General features: G+C 46.4%; 9 protein-coding genes across 10 annotated transcripts; 6 read left to right on the top strand and 3 right to left on the bottom strand.

Moving 5' to 3' along the window:
* The first annotated feature begins 801 nt into the window (after positions 1-801).
* ONS95_007420 (uncharacterized protein) lies at positions 802-4463 on the top strand. Its single transcript, XM_058500927.1, has 6 exons — positions 802-2258; positions 2314-2390; positions 2452-2738; positions 2801-3118; positions 3183-3325; positions 3376-4463. Exons 1-6 carry the CDS (start codon positions 2030-2032, stop codon positions 4209-4211), a joined length of 1890 nt encoding a protein of 629 aa, XP_058362243.1. The 5' UTR covers positions 802-2029; the 3' UTR covers positions 4212-4463.
* Positions 4464-5147: 684 nt separating this feature from the next.
* On the bottom strand, positions 5148-5450 carry ONS95_007419 (uncharacterized protein; the record flags this gene model as incomplete). Its single annotated transcript, XM_058500926.1, has 1 exon — positions 5148-5450. One exon carries the CDS (start codon positions 5448-5450, stop codon positions 5148-5150), a length of 303 nt encoding a protein of 100 aa, XP_058362242.1.
* Positions 5451-6023: 573 nt separating this feature from the next.
* Positions 6024-9486, bottom strand: ONS95_007418 (uncharacterized protein). Its single transcript, XM_058500925.1, has 3 exons — positions 8491-9486; positions 8370-8444; positions 6024-8317 (listed from the first exon to the last, which is right to left on the bottom strand). The coding sequence occupies exons 1-3, from the start codon at positions 9332-9334 to the stop codon at positions 6420-6422; spliced, it is 2817 nt and encodes a 938-aa protein (XP_058362241.1). The 5' UTR covers positions 9335-9486; the 3' UTR covers positions 6024-6419.
* Positions 9487-11081: 1595 nt separating this feature from the next.
* On the top strand, positions 11082-12583 carry ONS95_007417 (uncharacterized protein; the record flags this gene model as incomplete). Its single annotated transcript, XM_058500924.1, has 2 exons — positions 11082-11766; positions 11816-12583. The coding sequence occupies 2 exons, from the start codon at positions 11082-11084 to the stop codon at positions 12343-12345; spliced, it is 1215 nt and encodes a 404-aa protein (XP_058362240.1). The 3' UTR covers positions 12346-12583.
* A 518-nt stretch (positions 12584-13101) lies between these two features.
* ONS95_007416 (uncharacterized protein) lies at positions 13102-15007 on the top strand (the record flags this gene model as incomplete). Its single annotated transcript, XM_058500923.1, has 2 exons — positions 13102-14275; positions 14325-15007. The coding sequence occupies exons 1-2, from the start codon at positions 14113-14115 to the stop codon at positions 15005-15007; spliced, it is 846 nt and encodes a 281-aa protein (XP_058362239.1). The 5' UTR covers positions 13102-14112.
* Positions 15008-15639: 632 nt separating this feature from the next.
* On the top strand, positions 15640-17486 carry ONS95_007415 (uncharacterized protein; the record flags this gene model as incomplete). The annotated part of the gene is made up of 4 exons (XM_058500922.1): positions 15640-16060; positions 16120-16211; positions 16333-16533; positions 16591-17486. The coding sequence occupies exons 1-4, from the start codon at positions 15888-15890 to the stop codon at positions 17484-17486; spliced, it is 1362 nt and encodes a 453-aa protein (XP_058362238.1). The 5' UTR covers positions 15640-15887.
* A 687-nt stretch (positions 17487-18173) lies between these two features.
* Positions 18174-19233, bottom strand: ONS95_007414 (uncharacterized protein; the record flags this gene model as incomplete). The annotated part of the gene is made up of 4 exons (XM_058500921.1): positions 18174-18235; positions 18350-18410; positions 18592-18676; positions 19226-19233. The coding sequence occupies 4 exons, from the start codon at positions 19231-19233 to the stop codon at positions 18174-18176; spliced, it is 216 nt and encodes a 71-aa protein (XP_058362237.1).
* A 283-nt stretch (positions 19234-19516) lies between these two features.
* On the top strand, positions 19517-22150 carry ONS95_007413 (uncharacterized protein; the record flags this gene model as incomplete). The annotated part of the gene is made up of 1 exon (XM_058500920.1): positions 19517-22150. The coding sequence occupies one exon, from the start codon at positions 19517-19519 to the stop codon at positions 22148-22150; it is 2634 nt and encodes an 877-aa protein (XP_058362236.1).
* Positions 22151-22840: 690 nt separating this feature from the next.
* ONS95_007412 (uncharacterized protein) lies at positions 22841-25166 on the top strand. Of its 2 annotated transcripts, XM_058500918.1 has the most exons (4): positions 22841-23007; positions 23061-23341; positions 23427-23650; positions 23710-25166. In XM_058500918.1, the coding sequence occupies exons 1-4, from the start codon at positions 22913-22915 to the stop codon at positions 24070-24072; spliced, it is 963 nt and encodes a 320-aa protein (XP_058362234.1). In that variant the 5' UTR covers positions 22841-22912; the 3' UTR covers positions 24073-25166. The 2 variants fall into 2 exon arrangements, with proteins under 2 accessions (XP_058362234.1, XP_058362235.1); XM_058500919.1 differs by having other exon boundaries at positions 22841-23341.
* The last annotated feature ends 2219 nt before the right edge of the window (positions 25167-27385 follow it).

Raw genomic sequence — 27385 nt, 5'->3', positions numbered from 1 at the left:
AGCTCGAATATGTCCACACAGATATCCAGGGTTAGTCAGAGACAGCATGTCTGGAGGTACGATCACAGGGGACGTGGTTCTCGTGGAGGTTGAGAAAGAACATCGGTAGGTCATCGCACCAAATATTTATCACTCGATAAAATCGTGGGAGCCTTTGTCATTGCGGCACCGGAATAAGGAAAGATTTGTGCGATCGGCCAGGCAGATGGTAGGTATCACTTGGAACATTGACAAAATAGCTGACCATGCTGTCAGGAAATTGATTTTCTAACGACTTTCCACACGATAAATGATAGGGAAGGGACTGACTCTACCAATATTGTGGTTTCTAGGCTTGTACTGGCGTGAGGTTATGCTCGATTGACATCGTGTTTCTGGAGAAGGTAGACTTTAACAAATGTATTCCACCTCCACCGCGCTGGAACAGAAGACCTTATACTGCTCAAGACCTGATCAAGACTTTTTAAATCCGAATATAAGATGTGGCGTTGAGCTTTGAAATGTGGTTGGTTAAGTATGTCCCTCACAAACCGTGGGCTAGATGGCACCTCTGCAGACTCAAGTGTAACTACTTCTGGGGTTTTTGATATAACAGCCTGTGGAGCAAAAAGATGGGTACGTAGAGGTGCCCGTAAAATTTAGCCATCAGGGCCAGAATTGGGGCTGGCACCCGCTGGAGCAGTGGTAGGATCCTTGAGACGCTAGTCCACATACCCCGCAATTTCAGCCCCCAACTGCCCACATTTTGTCCACATTTCTCTACGAAGCTTCTCAAATCAGTGTTTTAGGACGTTGAAGTTTCCCTCTTCCCCAAAAATTCATGTTCCTCTATTCTGTTCCTTTGCCTTTATTGTGTTCCTTTGACTCCCAGATCATTAGTGAAATATTAATGCTGGGCGAATGCGATGCAATGGGTTCCAGCAGCACTCCTCGGACCATGGATATGACAGATATCCCGATATAGTTCTTCCACCCGAATAGACAGGTCGGTTCTTCCGTATATCTATTTGAGTGTGTCGAGCAGTCTCACTTGTCTCCTACATTTCTTTGGCTCGAGGCGGTTTCATGCATTTTTTGTTTTCTTTCGGCAATCCCAGCCATCTTTTGCTAACGTACGCGTGCTTCTCTTACGTGGTTAGCATAATACAATCCAATACAGACGATAGAAAGACTGTGTGTAACAGGACACAACATCTGTCTCACTATTGCCAGTATCTGAGAAGGTATGGAGTATCTCATACCGTTGACTGCGTAGGATCTTTTCCCCATGCAATTCGTCTAAGACTAAAGCCTTTCGCTTTTCCACAAACTTTTGATATCTTGGAGTGATCAATTGCGTAGTATGTTATTTCCAGTCTACTTTTCACAAGTAAGAGTATTTGATGCGCCCCTGTCGTCACGCTTGAAGTTTCTGCAAATGTTGTATCTCAATGGCAATTAAGGGAAATTTTACGAAGCTCCAATATCTCAGCATATCATGAAGCATTGAAATACTTAAACAATCTGGAAACCTTGTCTCCCATTTTATTTTCATTGGATCAAGCGGTTCGGGAGCCACATCCTCGCGAAACTCTACCGCTGTAGGTTGTCTCGCCTGGGACAACATCCACTAAATCCGAACATCCAGGTGCCCACACGTCCACTCGCATCCTGGAGACTTAGCGCGGAGGTTCCATCACCCCGCGTCTCCGCATTTCCACTCACTGTAATAGTTCCATGACCGACCCATGCAATGTTACGCCCACAGAATTTCAATCTCGGTACAAATGAGGGACAAGTGACACGATTGCGGTGGAATAGGAGAAAGTTAGTGGTGTACTCGGTGGAATTCTTACCCTAGACGAAGCGGCACGTCTTGTGCCCGCAAACCCGAAGAAGGACCCTGAAAGTTCTACCTATCATAAATTATTGTTTAAATATACGATCAGACCGCGATGGACGGCTGGTGATGATATTTTAGATCTGTACAGACACTTAGTTCGCCTCTCAACTACATTCTTATCTCTTCTTCGATTATAGTCCAGTAGCAATGTCCTTCGACGGCAATATCGACACCACAGAGGTAGTCATCGCTGGATGCGGTCCGACTGGTGGTCTTCTATCAGCTCTCCTTGGCAAATTCGGCGTCAAGAACATTGTTCTGGAGAAAGAACCTGAAATCGTGAATGACCCGCGTGGGATTACACTTGACGAAGATGGCCTTAGACTTTTGCAGGAGGTTGGGCTCTACGACAAGATCTACACCGAAATGGGATCATGTATGTGTCTTGCTCTCAGTGAAGGTACCATGTGACGGCTATTGACGAGAACTAGCAATCGGAATTCTTAATTTTATAACAAGTGGACATGATTTGTCTGAGAAGCCTTTTATGATCATGAACATGCACACAGTGGGTTGCTCTGATTCTCTTTCTATTTCTACGGTTCTGCTGACCCATATAATGAATGAAGACTGAGGGTGGAACTGGGCACGTTGGTATCATCACTCATCGTCAGCCAATTATGGAAAAGTATCTCCGACTCAGCGCGGCCCGTCATCCATGTTGCGAACTGAGGTTATCTTGTAACGTCATCCACATCGAGGAAGACAAAGACTGGGTCTACTGTGAGTACGAAGATGCCAATGGAAAGAGGAAGAGGATCCGGTCGAAATTCTTTGTCGGTTGCGATGGTAAGCGTGGCTACACAAGGAAGAAGTATTTGGAGCCTAAAGGGGTGATCATGGAGCAAGCTTCAGCGTAAGTGATGCATTGCGGAATTCAATTAACTTGACTGTGAAGAGATAGTAATTACTCTATAGATTTGGGTACAACGAAACATGGGTAGCGCTCAACATTAGAATCACCCCACCGACACCAGAAACTCACCCGGATTTGCCTCTCTGGAAGCTGGGCTACAAACCGGAGGATGTATACGACCTTTTCTTTCCTAAGGATTTTAGATTTCTCTGCAATTCTGTTCGAGCTGCCATATGCTCCAGATTCGGTACCGGTGTCGAGCGGTTGTGGAGATTTGAGTTCGTGGTTCACAGGCACGAAGATCCGATTGCTATGGCAGCAGAGAATGAGATCAAAAAGATTGTCATGCCATACTTGACACATCCCGGTTCAAGATACGGGTATGTATGACTTCAACCTGCGAGCGAGATGTTTTCAGAACGAGTTCTGACTTGTCTAAATCAGCTGCGACCAGCCTGTTACTTTTCCATACGATTGTATCGAGATTCTCCGATCAAGACCTTTCGGATTTTCCGCCCGGAGCTGCAACAAATGGGCAGTGGGCAGAGTCATGTTAGCAGGAGACTCTGCACATGTCTTTCCGCCATGTAAGACTATCCCGAGATGCTCTTCATCCCCGTTAGCTCACGTTGTACAGTTGGCGGCCAAGGAATATCCTCAGGCTTTCGAGACTCCTCTAGCCTAGCCTGGCGGCTCGCATTAGCAACCCGAGAACCCACCAGCAATCACGAGCAAATACTCTCAGGGTGGTATCGGGAGCGCCTTCAGCAGTTGAAACGCTCTCTTGCCACGACAATCGACAATGGCAGGCTATGTACCGAGGGCAATACCTGGAGGTTCGTTTTCATGAAACTTCTCCTTCGCTTCATGCAACTCATCCCGCCCTTGAACAGGAAGCTGGAAGCTGGACCGAGAGGCCAAGGCATGATTCGCTACAAGGCAGAAGAGGGGTTGCCTTTCCTGAGAGAGTTCCACGGAGGAATCAGCTTGCCACAAGTCTACTGTGCTTCTTTGATGTCTTGCTCGAAGGAGTTGCGCGTGCAGTTCACTGACAATGTGATCTTTGCACCAAGCAAAAAAGGAATGTTCCAGGTCTTGGTGCTTCTGAAAAATCTTTCGGAGTTGACCTCCTTCAAGTCCGCACTGAGTGGAATTGATAAGATGTCAGGCGGTTTTCTTTCTGAGAAGGAAGCAACCTTTCTGGTTCAGGATTCTAAAGTCAAGAGTTCTGGGACAACTGTTGGAGACGACGTTTATCGACTTGCCACAGGCGAGGAATTTGCAGCTGATGAAGATCTCTGCAGAGGTCGCCCAGTACCACAGTATTACGACATGTATCGGATTGGGACGGACTTGGGTGGCATGACTTTCATTATTGTACGACCTGATAAGTTTGTCTATGCTGCTTGCAAAACGGCAGTGGAGTTACATCGGATATGTGGGGGGATTCGGAAAACCCTCGGGCTTCAGTAGATCTGTTCGGGCTACGGCATTTGTATGCTATCAAGGAACTCTTTTTCCAAGGTCTATACAATATTTTTAATAGCTATCTCAAAGGGGTTCTCTAATGATAATAAACCGCAACATGGCAATTTTTCATTGCATCTTCCAAAGCACTTCTCGCTTTCAGTATGCTATGCCTGTTCGGATATCCACCAAGCACCGACTTCCAGAACAATTTCCCTCCCTAATACACAGATTCTCAAACACTTCCTTCAAATCGCTAATTATTATCACTGCTAAACTGCTAACAGTCTCTTACCAACCGATGGTGTGCCATTTATTCGGCAAGAGACTGTCCAAGGGGCGAAGATCATGATGATGGCGCTAGTCCGTAAAATGCCCCACATATTGATCAATTTCCTTGTATCAGGTAGCCAGTGAAGTTTCAATGGCTAAATATCAATTCCAGAACTTACTTTTTTCTTATCTTCACTGAACTGGTATAGTCAGTCTATGGAAAGATTGAAGACGAGTCAAGAGTAAAGCAGCGCTGGTCTGGTCCCACTGTTTGATAAGCGAAGAAAACAAAACCATGGCGAGGGCTTGATTTCCAGCGCTTCCAATAGTTGATTGTGTAGAGAGAGTAGAAAACTCTCCATCTCAGAAAGAACTCCGATGATTTTAGACGCTGCTGCATGGTGTGGTAATTGCTCGGTGGCAAATGTCTTTCCTGACTACCTAGAGAGACTGCAGGTAGAACGTCGCGGTACTCTTGATCCTTTCACAGAGTATGCCTCCAAACACCGTGTGAGGAAAACTCCTGTTCTGCAGGAAAATGCCAATTCTGCTGGATCTGTGCCTTTAGCTATGGAACCCGCATGGGTGTTCTACAAATGGAGCAGACATATACCCGCATGCGTCCATTCAGCCACATCCTCCTTCCTTTTCCAAATCGAGCGACACCCTTCAAAGTGTAAGAGTTTTACTCCGAACATCCATTAACTGCTCCTCAACCTCCTTATACTTCCCCTCTAGCCCTCCCTTCATTTCATAATACTTCTTCTTCGTAACATACGTCTTCTCCCACTCCTTCCGTGCCTTTCTAACTCCCTCATTAATAGCAGTATCTTTCTCCTTAACAGCAACATCTCTATCCTGCAACAACTGATTCCGTTCACCCTCCCACTCAAGCATCTTCTTCAGCAACTTGACTTCAGCTCTGCTAGCTTTTGTCTTCACTATGATCTCAGTATCGGCATGTCGGATCATGACTTCCTTCAGGCGAGCATCGGTAACTGTAAAGTCGTGGAGGAGGCAGACGTGGTACGTATCAGCTTCTCTGAATTTGCAGTGTGTCAAGGGACTGGGGTTGGCGGCGAGGTATCGCGGTGGCCGTAATCTGGACCGACATATGGAGCTGGATTGGTGAGGTTAGGAAAACGATCGACCGACCATAACGGAAGTGGTACGTCTTCCTCCATTTGTAGCAGCGGAGACAGAGAATTGACCAAACGCTCGAGGACGCGGAGATGATAGAGGCCGATGACGCTTCACTGGTCACGTGCCTATCGACTCTCACTACCAACCGTCGACCTCCTAATGGATTTTCATGGTAGTTGTTGACACATGCTGAGTAATATATGTACTGGAGAATCTACGTCACTTCTTTGGGCAGATGTCGCGTTGTTGATTTTTATGTTCGCCGGTTTATGCATTACACGATGAGGTGGGCAATTGCTCTCGGCAATCCCACCTGACGTTAGTTGGGGCCAGGAAAATAAGCTCTTCACTTCTATATGAGAGGACATGGACAAGAAAGTCATATAGTAACATTTACAGAAGCAAATATCAAACCAAGTGTCCAAGTATTTCTATTTTTATAGGAACCACGATATCTAGTAATAACAAGCAGAAGTACCTTCAAACATATTGAAGGCACCAAGGAATCCAATCCTGTCCACCCTCTACCCATTTCCGAACTCAAATCTCGAAACCCTGCCCTCCTCGGAACTGGAATCGCTCAGTCCGGGCATCCATAAGATGCGCATACAGACTCCGATTCCATCTTTGAATCGTGCCGGGTTCTGTGATTATATGTTGGATTGATGTACAGTACGTTTTGTGTGTGTGTCATCGGTCTTGTCCTTCTTTTCTGGCCTGTTCTCCTTGTGTGTGGCTTTTGTTGCGTATCGGAAATGATCGTAATGGTACAGGAATTTGACGTTCCTCTTTCGTTCCTTACCAGCCGATCATATAGCCCAAGATTAAGCTAAATGACCAAGTACTTGGTGTGTCAGGAGTCATTGGTGTGGTTGGAGCAGGTACTGATGTGGGAGCGGGTCCTGGTGCAACGGAGGAGCTGACTGTAATGTTGGTTGGTGAGTTGGTAGACGCAGGTGTGATCATGATGTTCGATATAACGAGACTGGGTGTAGCTGTATTCTGTACTGTGCTGGTAGGGTGTTGGTTGGTGTGCCAGGGCATCAGCTTCATGATTTCAGCCTTGCTGCTCATCCAGCGCTCGTGGGCCTGCTTTACAATCTCTTCAGGAGTCTTGACGCCTGCTTCAAGCGTTTCCTTCTCGAAAGCACTTCTGAAGGTTGACTTGTAAGATTTAGATAAGGCAGGGAGTGACTGAGATTCAGTGGGGTGCCCCTCATGATCAGACTCATCGAACTGCAATTTGCTGACGGGTGCCTTCATCTTGTTGTCGATCGGGATATTGACTTCCTCCTTGATACTTGAAATGTTGTTTTCCTTGGTCTTCTTATTGTTCTTTCTACGACCTCCTCTCTTGGGGCCGCTGGCCTCCGGTACTGCAGCAGCCATCAAGTCCTGTACCTTTTCGTTCCTATGGCCTTGAACTCTGAGTTGCAGATATGCCTTCTTTCCAATGTTGTTCAAGCAAGCGCTTGGGTATTCGTCCTTACCAAACACCAACTTTGGGCTTGTTTGACCTGTATAGATGCCGTAGGCATATTCCTTCATGCGAGCTTGTCGAATGTTGTTTTCCTTTTGGTAGTGTTTGATAGAACCTGAGAATACCTTGTTCTTGCCTTCAAGAGAGTCGATGTTCGTTTGAAGACTGGTAATCTTGTCCTCAAGAGTGGTTATTCGGGTCTTCAAGGTATCAACTTTATCACCAAGGTTAGTGTTTTTGGTATTGAGATTGACGGCCTCAGTTTCATGTAAAGCAACGTTTCCCAAGAGGGCGAGATTCTCACCCTTTGAAGTCTTGAGCTTGGTCTTTAGATCATCATTAGTGGACTTAAGGGCATCTACCTCAGTTGTCAGAGAAGTGACCTTGTTTCCGAGACTGGTGTTTTCGGCTTCGATCACCGTAACCTTTGAATCAAGAGTGGTTTTTTGAGTCTTCAGACTGTCTAATTTGTTCTTCAGATCAGTATTAGTGGACTTGAGGAAATCAACATCATTCTCTAGATCAGAAACTTTGTTTCCAAGGGCAGTGTTGCTTGACTCGATCTCAGCAATCTTCAACTCCTGCTTAGTTCTCTCGGATTGCAGAGTTTCAATATGGGTCTTCAGACTGTCTTTATCTGTCTTCAGGGTCTTAGCTTCGGCTTGCAGAGCAGTGACCTTTTCGTCAAGAGTATCGTTGCTAGCCTGGACTTCGGTGACCTTCGATTGTAGAGTGCTGTTGTCAGCCTTGAGCGTGTCGATTTCTGCCTGAAGATTTCCATTGGTGGTATTGAAAGTGATTGCGTCAGCTTTCAGAGCAGTGACCTTGCTCTCGAGAGTAGTAGTATCGGATTCAAGTTCGGTGACCTTATCCTCAAGACAACTGTTAGTGGACTCAAGATTAGTGATCTTGTCCTCGAGGGTGACGATCGTGGCTTGAAGGCCCGTGTTCTGCCTGCACTCCTCCTGATATGCTTCGGCGATTGTAGCAGTTATTGTCGGCTTCTCCTCGTATATTTGGATGATTTGAATGGTAGAAATGGAGGGAGTGGACGGAGAGTTCACAGCCGGCTTGCGTTCATCGGAGTTGATTGCAAGAGCCCCGACCTGAGTATCACTTGCAGTGACTTCAACTGAGGATTGGTCGGCAATGGACAACGATGAACAATCAGAGTCTTCAAATGAGCCATTCGAAAACTCACTCACGTCCTCCCAAGCTATTCTAACGTCAACATTGTTGTATATCTGAGGAGGAGTGATAAGAATTACCAGCAATTTCCTCCTTCAATGCATGGATCTCCTTTTTTGCCTCTTCTGTAGCTTGTTCTGCGAATGCCTTCTCTCCTGGCAAACGTTAGTACGTATAAACAACTTCGGCTGAGCTTCATACCGTCAAGCTCAACATTGAGATCAGAGATATTGTTCTCCATGTCGGATATCTTGTCTTCCAAGACCTTCACAGTAGCCTTATGGGCCTCGTTCATCTCCCGCTTGTCATCATCATTCTGATTCTCTTCATTCTCCAGCTTGCACTTGAGACGGATTACTTTTTCTTTCTTCAGTCCAAGAAGATCTTCGCTCTCGACAAGGTTATTCTTGGTACACTTGAAATCGTGAAGGTCGTCACGGAGGCTACGGATAGCATCGTTTGCCGTGTACAGGTCGTTGTGGGCGAGTCCCAACTCTGCCTTGACACGGTCGATCTCCTCTTTGAGACTCTTGATCTCGCCATTGCTTGCCTTCTCCAAGGTCTCCTTCTCGCCTTTGAGAGCATTGAACTGTTTTTCAGCGTCAGCAACTCTCGCTGCCTCTGTATCTCTCTCCTGCACCATCGCGGTCTTCTCTCTCTCCAGTCGGTCGCCTCTTCGGTTGGCGCTGGCGAGGTCTGCAACCAAAGTCTCCCCACCAGGATTGACCAAAGCATGCTCTTTTCTGCACTTGTCGGCAGTGCGCTTCTCTGGGAGGTACTTGTCTTTGAGCACCTTGAGTTTGGACTCCAGATTCTTGACCACGGCGTCATGGCTGATCTCAAGACGCTTGGTCCGATCTTGGTCCAACTTGACTCTCTCCTGGTGCCGACAAACCTCCAGAGCCAGCTTCTCATCCGCCTCCTTCTTCTCTGCAGCGGCAGACTCGACCAACTTATCATAACGCGCTACATGAGCTACGTTATTGCGCTTGGCAAGTTGACATTTGTGGAGACGACATTCGTCAGTCGGGGCGGATGTTGACATTTTGGGGGTAGAGATCGAAGGCGATGTAGACGAGAAGTACAATGAGAGGTGGAGGAAGGTGGTATTGGTGATGTGTGTATTTGTAAGGGGGGTTTTGTGTTCTTGCTTTGGCGAAGAGCTGGTAGATCTAGAGGCTAGGTGCTCGTGAAGATGTGGGTGTGGAAGAAGAAAGAAAGGGTTGGACTGGAAAGGAGGAGTTTGATATAGTGGGAGTGAAAGTAGGCGAGGCCGTGTGTTTTTGCGCCAAGTCACGTTATTCAGCCCATTCACGCCAGCAACAGCCCATTCACGACGCTGTTGCTGGGTGAATCGGTAGATGACTCGGATATGGCAAGTGCCCCTGCAATTCACTTGATTTTTGCACCCTTTGAATCTTATGGGCGATCTATTTTACATCTCGTCAAGGAACGACAACAGTTACCTGTACTTGTGACCTGTTCAGATCGATCTCAACAGAGTTGCTGATTTTGTGATAGAAAACTGATTGAAAATGATTACTAGGCATCATTGAGTTCACAGGCTCAATTTACAGAACATCATAGGTGCTCACACTTTAATCTGGCTTCAGATACTTCTGTGAATGATAGGCAGTCTGGGCTTGTTCTGTTCTGACGTTGAAAATCTCATCAGGTCTAGACAGTCGCAGGATAATCTTGGCGGAGATTACTCATACTTGTTGAGAAATAGCAACTCATTTTATAGAAGCAACATTTGCTAAATCAACGATCTTCGCAATGCAGTTCGAGACTGGGTGCGTTTTATTTTCTTGGGAAGCTGTGAAACGATTTGTGTTTTCTTATAAATCGAAATAATCTTTGGGAGCCTGACACCATACAAGTGCCATGGATTCACGGCTGGTGACCTATAACTCCCTGCAGTTACATAGAGATAGCTAGTACTCAGATTCCTCTGACCATCAAGGGAAGAATAGGCAAGGTAGATAGATACCTTAATGGCGGATGGTTAATATCACGTGACAGATATCGCTTACTTTGTTTTCTTGCCCCACCTCATGCACACAAACATGATGTCATTTGCAGCAACGTATGCTCCCTTAATATCTTAAAAATGACTCATTGGTGATTGTTCAAGCCCGATATTGGATAGAAGCATCTCTTGTTCTTGTTTTGACTTTCTTGCACCGGAATTTCTGCCAGGTAGTTCATTGTCAAGATAGTCACTTACTTTCTCACAACGGCTCACCTCCGAATCTTAGAGTACTGAAAGCTCAGGGAGAATCATGATGTTAAACGTATCAACTCTCATGACGTATTGTGTCAACTCAGGTTTTGATGTCTTCTCGAGCATTAATGAGGATTTTCTTTTTTCCTCGACGCCTATGTGTGAGAAATGAATGCTGCTGTCATTTGGTGATTGATCATCAGCTACATCAACCTCAGCATATGGGAACAGCGTAAAACGGAAGTCAGATTCCGCTAGGGTAGACTATATTCCCCCGAGTACCATATCTGTATATGTACTCAACTTGTTCTGCACGAGTGCAAGCCCCTACTTCGACAACATCTCTGCGGGACTGGACTTCATCGTGGAAATCTATGCCCAAGCTTTGGAACTGATTGCAAGACATTAATTCAATCCAAAAAATCGATTTACCTGTGTTAAATAAAGCCGTAGTCCAAAGGGAGAACAGGAGGGCTGTTGGCAACCAGGAGCAAGACCCAAGGACGCGTAGGTTTCTTCGCGCGCCTGTGCACATTACGTCGTTGCCCATAACAACGAGCATTTGATGAAAAGGGCATTCGTCCAGAGAAGTAAACTGATCATAACTGTACTTCCCACACAGCTTCTACAAGCTACTACCTTGACCAAGCCCACATCCTTCACCATTCAAACAGATCATCACTACTCTCCAAATCTTCACTCCACAGTTGCCACGTCGATCCCAATTAGGAAGAGTACGGGTACTGCCGCTGCAGGACTGGCTCAACCCCCTCCATCATTCAACTGGGCAGACACGTCCACTATAGATTTCGGTTTCAGTTCCCCTTCCTCGCTCGCCTCTGTCACTCTCGTTCCTGTCACAGCAGCCACGAAGGTCAAAGACACGACTTGCCCACAGTGCTGGAGTATGAAGAAACAGTATCAGGAACACGGCCGCAAGAGAGATGACGCGAAAGAAGCCAAAGTCGAGAAGATGAAAAAACAGCTCGACGACCAGACATTGATGAGCCAAAACGTTCTTGATGGACAGAGAGATAGCCTTAACGCTGTAATCAAAGCTAAGACCGACGCACTCGCGGACTTGCAGAAGGGGCTCGACGAAGCTGAGGTAAAAGTCAACCAATTGGCGAGTGAGACTGAAGAGGTAGAAGCAGATCATGAAGAGGACGTCAGTGACACCATTGTAGCCTGTGAGCAGGATGAGATTAAGTACAAAGATGAGACTTCAACACTGAAGTGTCAGCTGGAAAGTGAGAAATCTACTTCCCGGCTCAACATTACAGCTACTAACCATATTAGACACCCCGACCACCAATGACAATCTATTTGTACAGCAGGTCGAAGCTGGTATGAATGTCCTAGAGTCCATGTTACCACAGTACAAGAAAGAGGCCTCCACGTTCATTCCTAATTTAGTTCAAGAGCTGCGCAACATGAAGAGATGTCAGAATTATGCCAAGCGGACCACCAAAGATGTAATTGGAGTGCTTCATTGGCTTAGTAACGCTGTCGAAGCGGAAATCTGTATCGAGGCCTCTGCTCAAATCCTCCTAGACCTCAGCAATGACCGACAGTTGTTGAAGAGAGAGCACGCTGGGCTTTTGAGACAAGTCACCGATGCTGTGACTGTTGCAGACTTGGAATGTTCCCAGGACCAGGTCATTCCCAATCTCGTCCGTATGGCGGCTGATCTCAATGGTCGACCCAGGAAGGCCGAAATTGTTTCGAACAAGATGGTAAATGACCATGCGGAGGAAGTTCGGAGCTTGAAAGGTCAAGTGGATGATGAGAAGAAGACTGCATCAGACAACGGAAGTGAGGCTCTTTGACTCAAGGAAGAGATCAAGAGTTTTAAGGAGAAGGCAGAAAAGAGAGAAGTAGCCATCGCAAAGCTCAACGATAAGATTGAACCGATGGGCAAAGAGTTGAAGGAGGAGAGGGAGAAGGTTAGACAACTCGAGTCTCAGAGTACCGGCCTTGAGCGAGTTGCAAAGCTCGAGGGATTATCAAGGGCTTCACGGATGCCGCTGATAAGCATAACGGATAATTTTCGAAGCTCAACGAAACTATTTGAAGCCAGATAGACTCAGTAAATGAGTAGGTGAAGACAGAGCAGAAACTTACCCAGACCATTAATTCCCAAGAGAGCCGCATCAGGGAGTTGGTGACAAGCGAGAAGGAGGCAAAACAGCTGCTACAAGATAAGCACGCTGGTATGATCATGTCCCTTCAAGTGCATCCAAGAGTCAAATTAGCACAAAGACAGCGTGCGCAGATTTGGAAGCCACGGTGAAGGGCTACGATGACGATCTCGATGCTGCAATGAAGTTTACCGGATACGAGGGCCTCTCAAAGCTTCACTACATCCGCGAATCGGCGGAATGAATCAAACACCACCTGAACAGTGAGAAAAAGGCATTGGAGGACATCTCTGTGTTGGAGGAGACATTCCAGGAGCAGAAAGCCAAGATTAATACCTTGACCAATGGTCTTGATTGTGGACTGGTACTGGGCGAGGCGCTGGAATGGATTTGGATATGCTGCCGATTGGTGAAGAATTATACACATATCTAAATTAGTGAATCAAGAAAAGCAAGACAGACTGACTCAACGTTGGTGATAATCAGCGATACCCATGGTGACGCCAAAGGAATAGGTAATTATATCTGCTCTTCTATATTGGCCCCTTCTTCATGGCCACGTCCTCCGGCTACAGCTCTTTTCCTGTCAAGGTTTCCTTGCAACTCTTTTGTTTTTAACATGAAAGATTCAGAGTGCTTGAAACCGACGTGAGTAGAGCCCACAAGCCAGAAGCTGTTGGGAACAACACACGCAAGCCTGCACCACGTCGCATCATCGTGGCAAGATCGTGCAACACCAGAAACACACGATTCTATGCATCTATCAAACAAAGAAGATTGTGAAATTCAAGTTAACACAAGATGCAGTTAAAGCAATGATGGGATAGAGGTGTTGGATCGAGGATTGCAAAGTCAAGTGCAATCTGTCAAAATGAGGTTTTCGTCCTTGTTTGGATCCAGTGTTGTTGTGGAGTGAAGCGAAAAACGTAAACAAAAATCTACCCCCACTATGTCACGTGCAGAGCGGGCAGCCGCTGAGATCGACCCTTCCTTCTTCACCGACGGCAAGAGTCGAAAGCTCTTCATACGGGGGTAAAGGTATCGAGGACTGCGGAAAGAATGACGAGTGATTTCGCTTCATGGCCGGTATCCAACATCAGGGCACCTTTTGGACAAGGACCGAGATCCTCTGGGGATTGGAGTACACGTGATGCTCCAATATCAGTGCCGTCACGTGTGGATCCATGGAGCCCGAAGATTACAGATCAGAATCTCTGGAATCTATGTTTTGGATGGCGAGAGAATGAGGGAAAAAGGGCGAAACCACAAAGGCTAGGAAACCTTCGAGTCCTGCGTGAGGTGGACTGTGAGTGTTGTCGAACTTCAACAGAGACGGAAAGGCTGACGAACAACTTCCAGTGGGTTTGGATGAAACATTCGATGATTTCTTTCGCAACTTCGGCAGTATGAAAAGCGATCTTTTAGTTGGGTGGGCGTTCAAGATCCAAAGGCTGGATGTCTTGCTTATGCCCAATGATCAGGTTCCTGGATACCAACTCGGCAAGGCAAACTCCTGACCAGGAAGACTGCTTGAATCGGATGCTCAATTTTGTTTCCTTGAAACAGGAATCTTGCTATTATAGCAGTATGACGAGGAGAGATGGAGAGTCTGTTCTCGGTATGTCATGGCCTTGCTGTGGACTGGATCCGGGTGCTGATAAGTGCAGAGATTTGCTACAACGCTCGGGAGCGGCTATCATTCGACATTGTTGGCGATTTGTCAAGTCCGTCCCCAACGGATGCCATTTTGGACAGAAACCCGATGCCAATAGGATTTCGATATAGCTTTCGGCGAGAGAAAGCAATTTACATCTTCCGAAACTCATCACAGACTACTGAACATGCCATACGAGGATTCTGCGAACTCATTCAGCAACGCGAAGAAACGGTGCATCCATTTGCACTTCACCTGGTGATTTTACAAGACTCGATAGGTCCCCGAGAGGAAATCATGACATTCGACCTGAAAAGCCTTCTTCTAATCGAGGATTCGCTCCTCAAAGGCTCGCTAATGGCCATGCAATCTCTGGACGAATTCCGCCAGCAAACCCAAGAACTGCACGAGTTGTCGCGATCGATGATAATCATAGAGCATTACAACGACCGAGACATATCGAATCTGCGTAACTTGTTGAGGGATATGGAGAGGTTAGCAAAAGAGGGGAACAGGCTCGGAGGAGAATACGAGGTAGATTTCGACAGTCATGAAAGGATGAACGATGGCTTGCTTTGCTTGTTGGATTTCTGTATTGATCGTGCGAGAAGATTAAGCAATCGGAAACAGAGAGTGCAGAATCTGATCGGGTTGGTAGGTTTTCTCAGTTTCTCCAGTATGAGGACCAGCACGTAGCTTACAGCTTAGCAGTTATACAACCTGACAGCAAATCGGGACAGCATGGCAAGCTTGAGGATAGCTGAAGAGAGCACCAACATCGCACACGAGACTCGGAAGGACAGCATGGCAATGAAGACCATCGCTACCCTGACGATGTTGTATCTGCCTGCAAGCTTCGTGTGTAGCCTCTTCGGTACCAATTTCTTCGCCTTGGATACCGATGGCGACGTTCAGAAGTTTGTGGCTTCAGGACTATGGTGGCTTCTCATCGCCGTGGCCGTCCCAGTTACTTTAGCTACCTTCGGTATCTGGTTTGGTGGACGAGGTGGCATGGAACAAGTAGTAGGAAACGGGAAGATTTGAGAAAGAATGGGAAGTATCAGTGCTAGCGTAAATGCGGAAGGCCTTCAGAAATGAGAACAGTATATCGAAGTACACAACATACTCAACAACATCTACACAGACTCGTAGCGATAAAGTGGATAACATGTATCGTTGATAGGGGAGAAGTAGGTATGAAAGGATGGGTGATCTTCAAAGTCGAGCACATATCACGTGTTACTACGCTAGGCTCAAACAGCGCTAGATCGCCAGCTGGAGCTCGAAGCCAGAGCTCGAAGTTGTGAATAACCTCTCGCTCGTCGTCGCTCACTTCTTCAAACTCGTCACCCACGCAAACAAATAAGAATCCGCTGTTCTGCATATTCTTGTCTAACAATTGCGATCTCGTTGCGTATTCTGTTACCGCACTACGCGTGAACCGAGAACCCTGAAGGAATAGCAAACTTTGTAAACAACTCATCAACAAACGCCCTTCCTGTTCTGCCCACGATCCTACATCTCCCCCAATTTCGCTGCTCGTAACATTCTTCGACTGCCCAAAGTACGAGACGCCATGTCGTACAACGACGACGCTGTTCTGGCCAAGCTGTCGGCCCTCAATGAGACGCAGGAGAGCATTGTGAGTTGGCCTTTGCCCACCCGCCGGTTGCTTGCTTGCTGGCCAATTCCGTTCCCAATACTAAACTTTCCCCAGGTCACCGTCGCCCAATGGGTTATGTTCCACAGGTTCGTTCGCAGACGCCTCTCACCGCTCCGACGCTTCCACTGTACTGACCCGGCCGCAGGAGACACGCAGATCGAACTGGCCAGCTGTGGCTGCAGCGCTTGAAGGATTCTGGGAGCAATAAGAGGTTGAATTTGATCTATCTGGCAAACGGTACGCATACAAACCTGGATGGAACATACACACACTTCGAGAGGGAGAAAACACTTCCAATTTCCATCAACCATGGAGATTGATATTGGAGTTTGCACGCTAATGACCTGCGGTGTTGTAGAAGTTGCTCAGCAGTCCAAAGCCCGTCGCAAGGATGACTTCCTCGTCGCATTCTCGCCCGTCATCGCCGAAGCGACAGCATGTGCATACAGAGGGGCTACCAATGAGGTACAGCAGAAGCTTCGCAGAGTGGTGGAAGTTTGGAGGGCAAGACAAATTTTCGAGCTCCCAATTCAGGAAGCCATTGAGACAAGAATCGACGGTACGTTCCGCCACGGACCATCTATCTAATTCTTTATACTGATACGGAACATCATAGATCTTGACAAGACCCGATCAAACAATGCAAGGACAGGCGGATCCATCTTTGCAAGCAGCGCAAGCGCCGTGCCCAACGAACTTGTTCCCCTCGTTACTCCTCAACAAACAATATCAAAGCTTGTACTTTCGACCAAGACATCAGTCAATGCTGCGAATCAAGACTATGCCAAATTGACAGACCCAAATACCGTCACACCTTCACCACCTGTCCACGCCGCACGCCTGAACGGTCTGCTAAAGACACTCGCCAATGCCGAAGGCGCCGTAGCAGAGAGCATCAAAGCTCGCCAGCTACTCATAGAGGGATTGGAGAAGATTCTGGATACAAACCGATCAGTGCTGGCAACTGAAGAGGCGCAGCTGAGCGAAATATCAAGTCGGAGAACTGAAATCGATAACAAGAAGCGGGATGTAGAAGAGAGCATTATGCGTGGCTTCAGCAACAGCAACCCCGCAACACCAGTCGGCGATGGCTCTCCAGGAACTCAACACTCCCCTCTCACACCCGGACAATCCGGATCCGTTGAGCCCGACCGTCCAGAAGTCGAAGCTTTGACACCCCCAGGATACCCACAGCCTCCAGCTGTAGAGCCCATCCCCGAATACGACCTCAACCAAAACCATAACCACAACGGCCATGCTAACCAAGGCATGCACACCAATGGCCATGGCAACCACAACCTCTACCAGCAAGACTACACGGCTCATTCGCCTACCGGTGCTCCCGGTCTGGATCTGCTGAGTAGTTTAAGCACAACGTATGCAAGGCCGGCAAGTAGTGGTAGTGCGAAGAAAAGAAAGCTGAATGATGATGAGTTTCCTGATCTGGGTGGCGAGGATGCTATGGATGGGCTGGATGAAGATGTTGTGGGTATTTTGAACAAGGGGCTTTAGATTGAAGTCACTTTTGGGGGCTTGAAGTCTCTGCCGTCATGTTAGCTAGAGTCGAGGCATGGTAGGGGCGAACGGAATGGAAAATGGGGTGTAGGATAGGTAGACGTTATGCTGCTCTGAGTAGACCTGAGCTGATCTGAGGACTTTGATTTTGAGATTTTTACATTTGGGATTGGCGCTGCATGGTCTGGTCTGGTCTGGTCTGCGTATGAGGGGAAGGAATATTGGGGTTGCAAAGACATGAGATGAGATGGCAAGATAGGCGATGCGGAGCTCGTTGATCGTGTAACTTTACACTTTACGCAGGTATACTTGCCAATTGCATGCATGCCTACATCGAACATTAACGGTCCACTACCGCTTATGAATTCGAGGCCTCTTGATATAATTGAGCCTACATAAGTCTTTGGGCTTGCTTTTTCCAATCTATCGCATCGGAGCAGTAGTCGGACAATACACGGCAAGGAAAGTGTCAGGATAATTTCACAGGCATGCCATCATGAGAGGCAGGTAGGGTAGATAGGTCGAAGTGAACGTGATAAGAAAAGCTCTATCCTCTCCATTCATGTATGAATTGTACAGTCCTTTCCTCCTCCCTTCCCATCCTCTCTATCCCAAGGCAAATGCCCTGCACCACGACCACCCCACATTCCGATCTACAATCATCGTTGGTATAGCTTCTGTCGTCTAGTTCTTGCCGAACCAGGTCTTGTGTCCGAGGGTCAATCTGACCATCATGTACATCGAGCCTAATGGAGAGAAGGATGTTAGTCTTGTTCTTGAGGAGAGGTGGAGGCAGATGTGGAGGGAGATGTGGGAGGGGAAATTGAGAGTGTGATGTAGGGGCTGTCGACGTAACGTACCAGCGAGACCACCGAAGAGAGCGGCGTAGTATGGGTACAGCATGATCTTGCTCTTAGGAGTCTGTGAGAGGTTGTTAGCTGACGTTCCCCCATTGCGTCTCGTCGTCTTTTGCGCTTCTCTCGCCTGACTGCTCCGCTCTGCTCCTGCTAATCCTGCCTATGTGATTCTTCCACCAACTGATGTAAGTCCTCCCCTTTCTTCCATATTCAAGGGAATGATTCGAGAAGAGAAAGAAGCGTACCTGGTTCCATTGACGGACATGTTGTCTGGCTCCCTCCTGGAACAAGCGCTGGTAGTGGGGAACACGGTTTTCGCGGTTGACGAAGCTATTGAAATGTATTGTTAGCCAATGATCTATCTTCTATATCTGTACGCTGTGCAATTGGTGCTTATTCCATAGGTTTCGATCGTAGAGCGTGGTAATCTCAGAGGAAAAGAGTCGTTCTATCGTGTCGGTCCAATGGAGTTCGCCCTGGTCCGTCAGAAGATCTGACCAATTCGAGCGGGTTTTAGGCCAATTTTCATTCTCGAAGACAATCATCGCTGAAGTGGTTGAAACATGCCAGCTGTGCTGTGGTTGTGAACTCCCGTGGCAGCGACCGGCCAAGGAGCCGCTTGAAGAAGCCGGCCCAGCTCCACATTATCCAGCATTTCCTGCCCTTCATGTCCTTCATTTCCGCAACAGCGGCCGAAGTATCACATATCCAGGCCTCTTCTCCATCCGTGAATATCAATTGACCCCGTCCAACTTCTTAGTTCCCTTTCCGCAAAATGATGCCAATCTCAGTTCCGCGCCCGTTGTTCGGAGGAGTCGCATTGTACAGTCCTGGAAACCTGGAATGTACGAAGAGGGGGAGATTGAAGAGTTTTCTTACCCTGCCATTGTGAAGATGCTGGATTCGAGTTGTGGTGGAAGAGAGGAGAGTTCTGTTTCGTTGATCGCTGTTGTGGTTCGATTTCGACGTTGAAGCTCGGGATGGGACTAGCGCACGCTGACTAATACTTCACCTCAGAGCTTCAATGCTCTTGGCAAACCCAAGACTGAAGAGCAAAAGCAACCAAGACACCACCCAGGAACCGACAATCGCGACGACTATCGCGTGATGCAATGGCGATTTTCGATTCTCCATACGCCAATTGGCCTGTAAGGATACCGAGTTTGAAGTATGCGGCCTGCTTTACAGACACTGGTCGCCAGCCCGTCCAGTAGAGAGTTGCTGAGATTCCTGGTTGGAAATGAGGGCGCCGCCAAATGCTTTGCGCCGGCGAATTTGGAGTCGCGCAGAGGGAAGAAGAGGAATCTGTGCCTGAGAAAGTACTCGGGGCTAGCGATTGCTGCTAGAGAGAGTCAGGGAATCGAGTTCCAGGCTAAAGAAATTGATGGGACTGGCGACACAGACCAGGAACGGTTACATCCTCATGTGGCAGTGAGGCCTGGCGGGGTTGTGAACAAACAGAAGGAGCCGGATTTCATTTCGACAGCACCGAATGCACTGCTGGGAACAACTTCAAGACAAGAAGAGAGTTTATCGAGGGACGGTGCATTAAGTCACATTCAAGCAGAACTGTCAAAATATATGGAGCCAAACGGACGGATTCATTGGAGAGAGTCAATGTTTAGTCATGAACGGCTCGAGTACGAATCAGATATTTCTGTCTTGCCAGACCGAGACAGAAAAAGACTGCTTGATACTCGCTACAAAACCGACATCGAGTTGTGGGCTATGCTTCTGGAATACAGACAACGAATACATGGAAGTGCAGGTGTGCTGAATTTCTGGCGTGCAATTCAAGAACGAGCCATCCAGCTACCTACGAAAGGATATCGTGCGGACTCACTGTGGTACGCATTTCTGTCACTTGGACTCAAGGATCCTGATGTCCTAGATGAGATCTACCAGTACTCCAAAGAGAGTGGCCTACATCCCAGTGTGTACCCATGCATCGTTGGCCATTTTCTTGAAGCCCACCAAGGTGATGCGGCTCTTACATGGCACAATCGTCTAAGTGCGATCCAGAAACCCAATCAAATCACATTTAGAAACATGTGTCGAAGAGTGATTATTAGAGAAGGCGACTTGGGTAAGCTGAAGCAGTTATATAATATGCTCCCGTACCGAGATTTGTACCACAAGATCATTCCACTCCTATGCCAGTCTCAGAAGTACAAGTTGGCGATGCAGTGGCATTCTTTCCTCTGCAACAATGGAGACTTTCCGCCATCAGCGAAACATGCCGAAACCCTGGTTCACTATCTGGCTAATTATGACCCGCCTTCCGCGAGAAGGGTAACTCAAGACCTTGTGAAAGGTGGAGTTTCTTTTGCATCCACACTGTCACAAAAGCTTGAAGACAGCTTCAAGATTTCCAGGGAATTGATGAACGTCATACACGGAGAGACATTGCACATTCCAGTCAAGAAATACAACGATGAGCTGGGGGCTCGCTGGTTTGCTACTACTTGGATATCCTTGGATGTTGCAATCAACGCGGTTCATGCTCTCGGTATCCAGGAAATTGGTCCTCTCTCACTTCAAGCAATAGCACTTCGAGATCCGGAACCGAAAGCTATTCTCGCAAGGATCGAACAGCTCAAAGAATTGGGCATCTCTATTGGAACGTCTCTCTTTTCCCGAGCCGTCAAGACATTCGCTCGACATGCCTCACATGGCAAGCTTGACGTGTTGGATGGCCTCTTGAACAGTGACCAGCATCCAGACGAGCTTGAAAACTTCAAGCTTCAAGAAGCTCTTCTTGAGAAGTATGCGCACGAGGGTGACTGGACGCAATATCGCAGGACACTGGAAATCAGACTTCTCGCTAGTTTCTCTCCACACATCGACAGGCGGAACATTGAGCTGAGAATGATCACTTCAACCAGTGAACCTGCTGCTGCTCTTCGCGGTCTTGAAGATATGCTACTAGATGGGATACCAGTGAAGGGACAAACTATCTCTCTCCTTCTCAGGCACATACTACCCCCACGTCAGTCAGGGCATAGACCTATGACTCTGCGGAACCGCGATGGCGGAAATGGAAAGCCTGATTTGATGGAGAGCATTGCTATGCTGAAGGCAATAATGCGATCTGGAACTTATGTTCCACCAAAGGCATGGCACGAGGTCTTTCGACGACTTGGCATGCTTGGCCAGATGGGCAATTTGAGACGTCTATGTATATGGCTTGCAACGCACTACGGACCGCAGAACCACACGTTAACTGAATCTTGGCTGCGTCGATACCGTGTTCCGGCCGAGCTCTCGACATCCCACGGTTTACACCCAGTCCGCATGCTGTTTCCAGCTAGTCTACAGAAAGCTATCATTGAATGGGGCTTCATAGCCAGCCGTCCTCAACTCCTTCGTCGCACGCACTCGTCCCGTCTCCTCACCACATCAACTTCGCTCGCACAAGCATCATCAGCCATAACATCCGGCATCTACATCCTGAAGAAACTCAACAGTCTCGGCGTCCACATCGAGCGCCGCAGCGTCCGCAAAGCCATCTTCCACCGCCTCATCATGTACTACGGGCCCGGCTACTCTAATCGCCGCTACAACGAGCATCATAGAGGCACCATCGTCAGCCTTGAAGAAGCAGCGAAGCAGATTGATGAGGCGCTTGGGGGAGAGTACTTTACTGCTGTGGAATTGCAGAAGATTATACAGCGGTTGGCGGCTGTCAAGTGGCGGAGGCGGGAGAGGGCGAGTAAGAGGAAGGGTTTGCTTCAGAGTAGGGATCCGAGGAGTCGTTTGCTGCTGGGGTCTGGTCGGGTCGATGAAGATCAAGATCTACTCTAGGAGATGTATCGATAGTGCACTTTTCGGCTCGGCCGTCATCTGTAAATATATCGTGTGTCTATCATATTCATTGAGATAGTCCTCTCTTCTATTGAGGAGGTCTGGATTAGCAGCACCTGAAAGTGACCCAGATGACCGTGTTCGGCTTGTGTTCTCATGTCACTGACCTCGGCTCTAATGTCGCTGTAAGGAGAAGGTTTAGTATTGATATTTACATAGATACATCTCACACAGGGGATGTATGTATCCTTTGCCAAGGGTGTGAAGGACAGTGCAATAATGTTTCTTATAGTTCGAATTGGGATGAAAAAGAAAATATGAAATTGTAAGATAACTCTCTACTTGGCTTGAAGGTGCTTTGAAGTATAAAAATAGTAAAAGGTTTATCTGGGCAGTAACTTGGCATCATAGATGCCAAGCTATGCCCTTTTGAGCCAGAATCTGGTAGTCACTCGAGGGAGTACTCGTGATAAAAGAATGGTGCACTTTTCCTTGCTATGTATGTCTAAGCTTGGTAAGACCACTCCCTGGCATGTCTCTGTTGTTGAGCACTACAGAATGTACCTACCTATTCTACTGGTACCTACCTTTGGTAAGTTATCCTTGGCGCATGAGTCGTCACACGTGACCAAGGACACGCGCGCGCATAGGTACTGTACTTTTATGCAGCCAGCTCTGATCCCTTTGCCATCATCACCAACAATCTTTCCCTGTTAAGCTCGACACTTGGCCATTCATTACAACACAAAGGAGACAAACCAAATGGCTGCTTGCATCAATATCGGTCAACGCCTCGAAGGAAAACTGGGAAGTTATCTTGTCTCTGCGCAAATCGCCAAAGACATCTGGACAGCTACGTGAGACTAGCTTCACTCATCCAACTCGGCCACAGCTATCTAATTACATCCAGGAAAAGCAATTCTCAAGCTGTGAAATTTATCATTAAGACAGCTCCCCAAGGCCGGCTCGACAACGAGCGGGATGTCTCAAAGCATTTCCGCAGCTGCCCCTACATACGTCAGGTGTTGGACGAAACCAAAAATCCTCCATCTTTGATCCTACAGCACCTGGACGACAATCTTTTGCATGCATCAGCCATGGAGACCCTGAAAAGCTCAGATGTGAAGTTCGTAGCAAAAAGAGTGCTCCAAGCAATCCAGGCTTTGCATGAAGATGGGTATACGCATACTGGTCTGTCGCTCCCGACAGCTCACCTCCGCCTCTCTGCTCCCCACATGTCACCATTAAAGACTGCAACTAACAATAATAATTACAGACATCAAACCGGACAATATTCTTGTCAACTATGGCACTGGATCATCACGATTCGCGGATGTTCAACTGGCTGATTTTGGCGACGTTACTCGCATAGACCCCAAGGATTACCTCAAGGTCGGTATGGACGGTCCGCATGTAGGAGCTGCCATCTTCAGGAGCCCTGAGACTATGATGCAGCTCAGATGGGGGCAGTCTACTGATATTTGGTCATTTGGCGCAACGGTAGGTGCTGAGTAGTAGTTGGAAAACGCATTGCTTGAACTACGCTTACATCTACACAGGTCATAAGCCTTATATGGGGTCTTAACTGGCACATGTTCAAGCCCGACCCTAAAGACGCCACAGCTGATGACGAAGAGTATCTGATTCACATCATCATAAGACAACTAGCCCACTTTGGTCCCGTTCCCAAGTCCTATATAGAGCTGATCCCGAGAGAGGACGGCGACAGATGGTCAATTCTAGCCTCGGCCACTCAACACATCAAAGACAATCAGAAGCAAAGGCCGTTTAAACTAATTGAGGACGACTGTCTGACAGAGGAAGACAGGGGGTTTTTGCTAAAAGTTATGAAATTGGATCCTAGAGATCGTCCAACTGCGAAGCAATTATTACATGATGAGTGGTTTAGTGGTGTACCATAGGTGGCATTCAAGTCCCCTGCTTTCCGATTGATTAAGCTCTGCTATCTGGACTTTCTGGGGGCAGGTAGAGGGCTCCTGGATCTTGACACTTGCCGACAATAAAAATTCGATTGGACCAAATCATTTTTCAACCCTGCTGCACACCCTTTGCACACTTAGGCGAGCTGGAAATATGTTCCAAGCGCCGCATTGAATATCCACAGGTTCCGAGCGGAGCGGACTCAATACTACTACCCTATGCTGCCATCGAATAGAGCGATACGCCTTCCAGACCTTTCCGGCCTCATCCCGGTGACTCGCGCCATGCTTTTCGTTTCTTGGCTCTGGATGAAAGATTGATCGATGTCGAATCAAATTTCCATCAGATGAACAATTGACTGCTACCTGGCCAAGCGGCTGAGCCTAAACGTGGTATCGCTTGGCCAAGCGCGCGCGTTCTCAAACTCAAACATACAGTAAGCAGGACCGGGGTAGGCGTTAATTCTGTCGTCGATTCCATCTCTTGGTTTGGCACCAAAGAAATGTGGCAGTATAAGAACATTGCTACGCTGCATACATTGCTGGTACCATAACTAGATTCCTTCCTTAATTACTTTATTCGATATCATTCGTCCCTCACAAGCCGCGTTTCGAACTCTTGTATTTACCAGCGCTTTCCTTTTTTTATCTCGTCGTCGAAACATTACACTCTCAGTTCCTCCCAGTCTAGCACAACTCGTCATGTCCGGTAACGCAATCAAAAAGGCCATTCCCGTTGGTAAAATTGTCAAGATAGGCGTTGAAATCGCCTGCGAAGTTGCAACAGAGACGACAGAGTGGACGAGACCTCAGCGTGGTCGATAGTTTTCTCGTTCTTAGCAAAACAGGAACGGACGGCCGTTCGTTTACACTAACCCCAAACGGACTAGCGTTCGTTTTAGCGACCTAGAACAGCCGTTAGTTAGTCAGATCTCCAACGGAACAGAGTCGTTTAACCCCGTTTTAGTATAGTTCCCGCTAAGCCTTATATAAGTAGACTGTGCTACCCCTTCTAATAACCTTCAGGGGAAAGTCAGATATCTAAGCATTAAACTCTACTAATCTTTAGTATAAATACATAAAAATAACATTAAATTCAAGCTATAGCGTAGATCTTTCATTTAATATATCATTTGTTATTTTCCACCGAGTAGTTATTAAGAAAAAAGGGGTTGAAGTTAAGTTACTCCTAACGCGATTTTTATAAAGAAACCTCATCTTTAAAACTATTAAAATACCTTCCTTAACTCAACGTTAACTTATAAATAATACCAACAACTACTCTAGAGGCTCTTTAACTCCCAGGAGACGTGGAAATTGTTAAGCATATCTCAATTTCGCTCCGCTACCTACAAAAGATAATATCACACCTCCAATTCCTATTAATTTAGACCTAATAACTTATAGAGCACCTTTAGAGCCTCCTAGCCCTCTAGAGCCTTCAGCATATAAAAACAAACATTAGGCATAGATATTTCAGCATATGCCGAGTAAGAATATTAACAAGAGATACTACGATAAGGCTACTAGTAAAGAGATATAGCGCTATAGCTACTATTCAAAGGTTTACTATATAAATAGTGGCACACGGTCTGCGGAGGAGTATTTAGCTACCTATAGATTAAAGAAAAGTGATCCCCAGGGAACTACTGTTACCTATAGCAGTTCTACACGTTAATAACCTCTCTCTATTAGTTTTAAACGTTAGGTTAAAATAGCAGATAAGTCTCGATTTAAGCGTCGGAATATAGGAGTAAGTGATAGTAACTCTATTAACCCAGATAAGCTGGAGCTTCTCTATACTAAGTAATATAAGTATTCTCACCTGTTTTTAATACTAACTTTCTGTAGATTTATCTTAGTATACTCTCAACCTTTACAGCTAGCTGAAAGACTCGAATTCCGTGAACTCCTTAAATACCTTAACTCCGATATTACGTGTTAGTTACTACGCTCTCACTCTACAATTAGTATATAGGTAGAACGATAATTCAAAGCTTATAAAAGTAAGGTTAAAGATAATATTAAAAACGCCCTTTCAAAGATACATGTCTCTTACGATATATAGATTTTAATAAACAACCTCCCTATACTTACGATTATCTTCCATTACGTCGGAGCTAACGGAATAGTAAGGAGAACTATAGGAGGAATAAGAGAGGTCTCTAAGAATAAAACAGGAGAGAATCTAGCCTCTATAGTAATAGAGGTAATAAAGGATTAGGAGGTTCAAGGGAAATTAGGGTATTTTATAATAGATAACACGGTAGATAATAATATAATAATAAGGTTTCTTGCTCTTAGTAAGTCTACTGCTTTCCTTATAGCTTTTACTAATAATTTAAGTAAGATCTTCATGAGTCCTTCAGTATTCGATATAACCCTACTACTCACCGATTACGCTATACCGGCTATATCATTAACCTTACTGCGAAAGCCTTCCTTTTTATTACTAACGACGAATCGATTAAATCTACAGAGAATGAAATAATAATAAACCGATAGCTGCAATAAATAATAGAAGAGATAAGGGAATAGCGTTAAAAGGGACCTCTTAGGAAGCTTTATAATTTCATCGTTTTTATATAATATAGCACCTTACGGCTCCAAAGGTTCCTCACCTTATCTAGGAATTATCACCTCTATAGAGATAACTCTACGCGATAGAACTCTTAGTTTTTAATACTTAAGGTTACTCTGTTATTACAGGAGGTAATTAAGGAATATTTTACAACTTATAAAGACATGGAAATCGAACCGGATCACCTGGATACTGAAGATTAAAGGATTTTAGGTGAGATTAAGAGCTTTTTAGGAGTCCTGAAATCATCTACTAAGTGTCTTAAAAGTTACGAAGCCTCTCTCGACTAAGTTCTCCCTTCAATAGATTTTATACTTACTTACTTTAAGAAAGCTAAAGAGAGGTATTAAGATAACGTTAAGATATCTGCAATAGTTAATTCAGGATAGCAGAAAATAGACAAATATTATAGTAAAAGTAACGAATCTCCAGCCTACGCTATAGCTCTCTTATTAAATCCCGCACGTAAATAGTCGTATATCGAGAAGTTCTGGAGGCCCTCTTAGCAGGAGAAAGTAAAGGCAGCTGTTCAGAAGCTCTAAGACAACGAATACAAGCTAAAATCAACTATTCTAACTTCTCCAACGCTTTATACCTCTTTTACTAACAAGTTCGAGCTCTAGCTACGTTAGATCGATACGCCGACCCTTATTACAGACGAATATAACCAATATTACAAGACGGAGTGTGTTTACAGCTATAATAACGCTATTA

The sequence above is a fragment of the Cadophora gregata genome (assembly GCF_030347475.1).
Source record: "Cadophora gregata isolate MNR1 chromosome Unknown scaffold_2, whole genome shotgun sequence".
Taxonomy (NCBI): Eukaryota; Fungi; Ascomycota; class Leotiomycetes; order Helotiales; family Ploettnerulaceae; genus Cadophora; species Cadophora gregata.
Note: the sequence above shows the minus strand (reverse complement) of the source record. Positions and strands in the feature narration are given on the sequence as shown.